Source organism: Pinus tabuliformis, chromosome 4_2, assembly GCF_031772625.1.
Source record: "Pinus tabuliformis cultivar Carrire ecotype Pingquan chromosome 4_2, CPIR1, whole genome shotgun sequence".
NCBI lineage: Eukaryota > Viridiplantae > Streptophyta > Pinopsida > Pinales > Pinaceae > Pinus > Pinus tabuliformis.
This window is the reverse complement of record NC_142304.1, coordinates 633,340,817-633,347,621: the sequence shown is the minus strand read 5'-3', so window position 1 is coordinate 633,347,621 and position 6,805 is coordinate 633,340,817. Positions and strand designations below refer to the sequence as shown.

At 35.0% G+C, this 6,805-nt stretch overlaps 1 protein-coding gene across 1 annotated transcript; it reads left to right on the top strand.

Annotated features, from left to right (window-relative positions):
- The first annotated feature begins 2,756 nt into the window (after window positions 1-2,756).
- Window positions 2,757-3,537, top strand: LOC149170951 (uncharacterized). The gene has a single exon (XM_089427387.1). It carries the CDS (start codon window positions 2,908-2,910, stop codon window positions 3,535-3,537), a length of 630 nt encoding a protein of 209 aa, XP_089283513.1. The 5' UTR covers window positions 2,757-2,907.
- Window positions 3,538-6,805: the final 3,268 nt, after the last annotated feature.

Sequence of the window (6,805 nt, the reverse complement as noted above, 5' to 3'; positions counted from 1 at the left end):
TTGGCTTGAGATTATTGAAGACAATTGGAAGCATAATTGAAACTCATCTTAGAGACATTATTAAAGATCATGATGCATTTCTGAAGTCATCATGAGGTGACTTGGTGAAGTGTCCTGGGTATGATGAAGAGAAATGGTGCCACCTTCTATTAGATCAAGGTTGTCATTGAGGACGTGACAGGAAGACTAAGTGAAGGGATAGATGAAGATTGACAGGGATTATAGAAGAATACATTGGGAGCTGTGAAGTATAAACAAATATACCTTGAGAAAGTGAAGCTATAGGGTTGGAGCCCTTGGGGTTGGTGCCTCAGAATTGACAAGGTTGGTGCCTTGGAAAGTCCAAGTTGGTGCTTGAAAAATATAAGATTGGTGTCCTTAGGGTTGGTGCTCCTAAAATCAAGTTTGGTGCCTTGGATAAGATACGGCTGTAGCCCTAGAGGATCGGAGTCCTCAAGTAACCAGATCAGAGTGTATACTAGAGAAGGGTTGGTGCCCTAGGCATTAAAGCCTCTAAACACAAGGTTGGTGCCCTGAGAAGATAAGGTCGGTGCCCTAGAGGTCGGAGCCTCACAAATGTCCAAGTTGGTGCTTGGCAACAGGTTGGAGCCTTGGAGATTGAAGATCAATGTCTTCATCTAGGGTTGGAGCCCTATATACATTGTACTGGATTTTTTGTGAAAAATAAATTAATAAAAGCATTTATTCTTATTGTTCATTTTGTGTTATAAATATAAATTATCTAATTGGTAAAAGTAACAATTGAAAAGAAAGATTGAATCACCCCCCCTTCAGTATTTCCAACATTTAGGAGATAGGAAAGGAGAGATGACATGATTTGCAAAGTGTAGATTGTGAAAGGGGAGCTAGTCAAAATAACACAACTCAAGAAGATAGCTCAATGGAAGCCATAAAACATCAAAGACAAAGAAACTGTTGGGAAAATCAAAGAGGAGCACCTATGAGGACAGAGACTTGTGCAATTATGGAAGATGGTCAAGGAATTTGATGCATGCATGCAACCTAATTTTTTTAACAGAATTGGTTCTTTAATGTAGACGAAGGCATAAATAGTGAAGAGGAGTTTCTTAACAGCCTAATGGACTATGAAAATAGTTCATATAAGTTTGGAGGAGAGGCAGATGAGGCAACCAAATAAGAGCCTCATGTTTTCAAATCTGACTTTTGGTGTGCGTTTGTTGGTTTGACAAGTGATTGCAAACAATCTAATGATGTCCTTGTGCAAGAAGATAAAAAAATGAGGCTCATAGAGGAGATATTTGTAATGAAAGAATTATGCAAGCATTTGTTTGTTGACTTAGAAGATGGTGGAGTTGTTACAATAGAGAAACTTGAAGCAAAGAAGGCCTCAATTCCTGTCATAAAAGAGGATGGAACAACATCAATTTCTAGCAACAGTTTTAGCTTTCTTATACTCATTGATTTTTGATCGAGTGCTTAAAATCTATTTGTAATAATAACTTTTGTTGTTTGATTTTTGTTGTCAATTTAATAAGAAATCTATATGGTCATGAACATAACTATGTTTATCGTGTATTACTTAATTATATGTATCATGTATAATTTAATTTTTTGATATAAAATAGAAAATGCTTATATTTCAAAAAGAAAGAAAGAGAAAAAGATATAAATTAACACAAAATCCAATATATCATCTTAATTAATATTGTTCTCCTTAAATGATAATAATGTATTATTTTACACTTATTCAATATCAAAATAATAATAATAATTTTATTTTCTTTAATTATAATAAATTTTAGTTAATAAAACAAAATCACTCATTATCAATTAACAATGAAATTATAATAAAATTTACTTTAGAAACCAAAACTATATATTATTTAAAAATAATACTAAATACCAAATCACATAAAATTTAAAAATATTTAAAATGGTGGTAAACACCAAAATAATGATAAATCAAATTTGGAACCAACGGGCACGGCATCTTTATGGCTTCAAATTTCAAACCATGACTAATGCCATGCTCACATTGTCTCGATCGTTGATACGACAATACTTATTTTTAATGTGCTTCAAGAAATTAAATAAACTTATTTTTAATATGCCATTTTAGCTAGTTATCTAGAACAAACAACAATTTCAAATTTCGCATCGATTTTCAATTTGATGGCCATGTGCGTTTCTTTCAAACATCAATTTTATCAGCATCCTATCCAGAAATCCCTAGCCATTGACTAACTCTATTGTGAAATTTTGAGTTCGTAGAACTTTAGTGACACGGCACCTATATTTTTGTGACATTTTTAAACGACAGAAAACCACGTTTTACATATATTGCAAATCTATAATTTTGAGAATAAAAGCTCAACCAACATTCACCTGTGCCGAGATTTTTCGTTCAATAAAATAATACTTACACATAATCACCATGCCCGCTTTCCAATTTCATCCCCCAATTTTAAGTTTATTTTAAGATACTAAGATTGATGGTTAGTTGTTTACATATATTGAATTATTGTCAAAATTAAAAGCGTTTTGGTTATTTTCAACTCATGGGACTCCTGTGAACATCAAATTTCGATTTTATCAATTATCCTCGGCCAGCATTAATACAGCCGTACTCTATTTAATTTTCAAGTGGTATGACTCACTAATTGTGTTTGAGTTTGAAACTGTGTTAAGTTCAAGTACCCGGAGACATATTAACTCATTTAACATTTATAAAATAATTCTGCTAATGCTATATATCATATCTATACATAGCCACTCCTGCCATTTGCAGCGATCATATCGACTCTGAAACCCTTTTCGGCTATAATAACTGCAATAGCATTTCTCCGCTGTACCCGAACTAAAGTCCTCCTTTTGTCTCCAACATCGGTGCGTTCCGTGTTCGAATCTCTTGGCCACCTCTCGATCATGTCTCAGACGCTCAGAAAACGCTGCCGTGAGGCCGGGGCTATGCCAGATTACATTGACGTCCAGGACCTGAAACGTGCTCACGGCGAAGAAACAGAACAGTTCCTTCAACTACTGCATTTAGGCCAAACCTTAGCAGACGATGAAGAACAATGCGCTCTCAGCGAGGAGCTCGTAAATGGAGTGATGAGAAGCGTCGAGCAAGAAATTGCCACAACATGTTGCACTTCTTATCCTGCCTTCAACTCCACAGAGAATTCGGCGGCCTCTGATATGCCTAGCAGCCATGAAGACCAAATCCCAGACAATGATCTGTGTTATCTCCTGGAGGCTTCAGACGACGAGCTTGGAATTCCCCCGAGCCCTGGTCTGGTGTTGAAGGACGAAGCATGTCTGTCTCCAAACGATACATCCGATGGATTGCGGAATAACCGGAATCTTAAATCCCTGGGCGCAAACTGGCACTTCGATGACGACTTTGAAAACAATCAACAATTTGCATTGCATGAAAATTTATGGGATCCGTTACAGCTTGAGGATTATTTGCACAAAGATTTTGTAGGGGAGTCCATATTATACGACGAAGATTTTCCTACGGCATGGGAACTCGAAACTTGCACGGGAATGTAATCGAAGCAAACTATTTTTCGTTTCTGAATAAAGCGATTTTATTTCGTACGTACCCAAATATCTTTAAAATCTAAAATTTTCACAGAAAGATTTCTTAAAATTATATTCTCGCAACATATTAGAGGCGGCTTATCTTAGCGAGTTTTGTGGGTCATTTCCATTGTTCTTTGTCTCGCCAGGTATAGTTTGAGTAGCGAGTTTTGTGGGTCATTTCCATTGTTTTTTGTCTGGCCAGGTATAGTTTGAGTGGGGAGGATGTGTTTTTAAAAAGGTTATATGTTCAGAATCAGAAGATAGAATATGTATGTTTTTTTAGATTTAATAATCAAATTTGAGTGGGGAGGATGTGTTTTTAAAAAGGTTATATGTTCAGAATCAGAAGAAGATAGAATATGTATGTTTTTTTTAGATTTAATAATCAAATTGGAGGTGGGTTTTTTGTCTTACAAACAAGAGGGTTTCATATACTAATTTGATGTGGGTCTATTGTTCTACAAACAAGTAGATTTAAGTGGGTCCCTTATCCCACAAACAAAAGGATCTCTTACACTAATACAGTGTCTTTACCTTCAGAATAACTTTAAAATTGCTTAAAATAATCCGTGAAAAACAAAACGACACTATATACTAAAGCCTTTTTTGAAATAAATAAATTAAAATATTTTTTTAGTCCTGTGTGCTCAAAACGGCACTATATACGAAAGCCCTTTTTGAAAATAAATAAATTAAAATATTTTTTACTCCTGTGTGCTTTTTTTTGGAGTTTTATTTTGAAATTGGTAAATTATATTAAAGAGTGTTAAAAAAATAAATTGATTTTTTTATTGAAAAATTTAACCTATTTTCCTCTCCATAAACTTAGTCAAAACTCAGAGATTCAAACCTTGCATCTATTCGTTTTCACAAGTTTTATAGTCTTTTAATTAAAATTTTAACGAGCCTTGAAACAAAATAAATTAAATTTTATATTATAAATAAAAAATTTATTTATATAAAAACTTGAATTTATATATTTTCCATCATTTTAATGTCAAATGTGATCGAATTAAACAAAAGATAATCTCAAATATGATCGAATTAAAAAAAAATGAAATTGCAAAATATTAACCATCAAAAGTGCATAATTATTTTGTTTTTTCTCGAAACACTAAATTTATTTCGATATTTATATTAACAATTTAAGCAATAAAAATTGTTTTCAGTGATTCTCGTATGGTTAAAAAGGAAACTCCATATCAAAGATGTTTGAAAGCCTTTCCTAATAAACAAAGTTTATAATTACGTTTTAATGAGATATTAAATGGAACAAGTGTTATATAGTTGTCAAAAAGAAAACTCCATCTCAAAGATATTTGAAAGCCTTTCCTAATAAACAAAGTTTATAATTACATATAATTACATTTTAATGAGATATTAAATGCAACCATGTTTATATAGTGGTTAAAAAGAAAACTATATATCAAAGACGTTTGAAAGCCTTTCTTAATAAACAAAGTTTATAATTACGTTTTAATGAGATATTAAATGGAACAAGTGTTATATAATAACTATTCCCTGCAGTTGGCAAGTGAATAATCTATCTCTCAGCTTAATGAGAAGCTCTGACCCAAGTGGGGAAAAAATGGCGGGAGTGAGCAAGCAGTGACAGTGCAGAGCATAGCAGAGACGGTTTCTAATGGAGGGCGGCAGAGGAGGGAGCTCGACTCCCTCCTACAAGGATGTGGTATCCAACAAAGGCAAAGCAACGGTGACAAACAACAAAGGAGTGGCTGGGGAAAAAAACAGTGATAATGATAAGGGGACAGAGGGAACTAAGACCAAGGTAAACAGTAGCATAAAGGACAAGGAGGAAGAAGACAAAAATCATGGTTCACGAGACCATAGGCAAAAGGGACCTTGCAAGCCTAAAGCTGAAATCACTCCCAGAGTAATATTAAATGACCCTGCTCTGCAAGCACACAGAGAACACATGGGGAACTATGCCATTATCTGTAAATTCATGGGACTATGGCCCACTGAAAAAGATTTACAAACGTGGATCAAGTATCACTGGAAACCCAAAGGAAGCATTGACCTACATCTTGGGTCAAAGGGATTCTTCACAGTAGTGTTCTCAAACATCGAAGACAAAGACAGAATATTCGAAGGAGGACCCTACTTTTATGCAGCAACTGGTCTCTATATGAGGCCTTGGATAATGAACTTCGTCCCAGAGCGGGAGACCTTCACCTCGGTTCCAGTATGGGTAAGGCTATATTCTCTTCCTCTTGATTATTGGCAAACTGAATCGCTAGCAGCTATTGGTAATAAACTAGGGCGTTTTGTCAAAGTTTCTGAAGCCACAAGAAGAGGGAAATATACTTCATTTGCAAGAATATGTGTGGAAATGGATCTTTCAGAAGCTCTTCCAGATGAAGTTATTTTGGAAGTTTTTGATGAGGAGTGGGTGCAAACAGTGGACTATGAGCATATCCCATTCAGATGCCGTAGATGCCATGAACATGGACATCTGTTCAGAGATTGCCCTCTCAGTAAAGCAGACAACAAAGGGCACCTTAATACTTCGAAGGATACAGAGAGCTTTCAGAAAGTGGCAAGCAAAGGTAAAGGGGGAAAAAAGGGAATAAAGCAACAACAGAACGAAAGGCAGAAGGCTAGTCAGAACAAGTTTCAAGTGCTGGAAGAGAATGAAGAAAACACGAAGGAAGATAATTCTCAGGAGAAAGATCCTAATGAAAAAGAAAAGGAAGAAAACAGTAAACAATCTCAAGATATGGGTCATCAAAATGAAACTGTTATGAGTGAGACAGAAATGGAGATGGACCAAGAAATGACCCAAAGCGAAATAGATCTAGAAGATCATGAATTACAGGAAATTCTAGATAAGGAAAACCTAGATCTGGAAGGATTCCTAAGGCAGGGATCCAAGGGAGGAATAGAATCAATACCTCCTGAAGAATGCTCTAGAATACAACAGTTATTTTTATGGAAAACCCAGGAAATAGGGTCAGATAAAGGTAAAAGTATTCACAAATAGGAGCACAGAGGTGTGAAAACTATGAAATCAACTCCAAGATTAGCAACTAGAAATCTAGGAAAGAAAAGGGGCAGGAAAAAGAAAAACGAGCTCTTGATGGAATGTGGAAAGCTAATGATAGATTCAGGTAAGATGAAAGACCTAACCAGTTACTCTTTCACAAATCTTTAATTATGAAGTTCATCTCTTGGAATATCAGAGGTCTAGGTAATAAAAGAAAACAAAGAATGT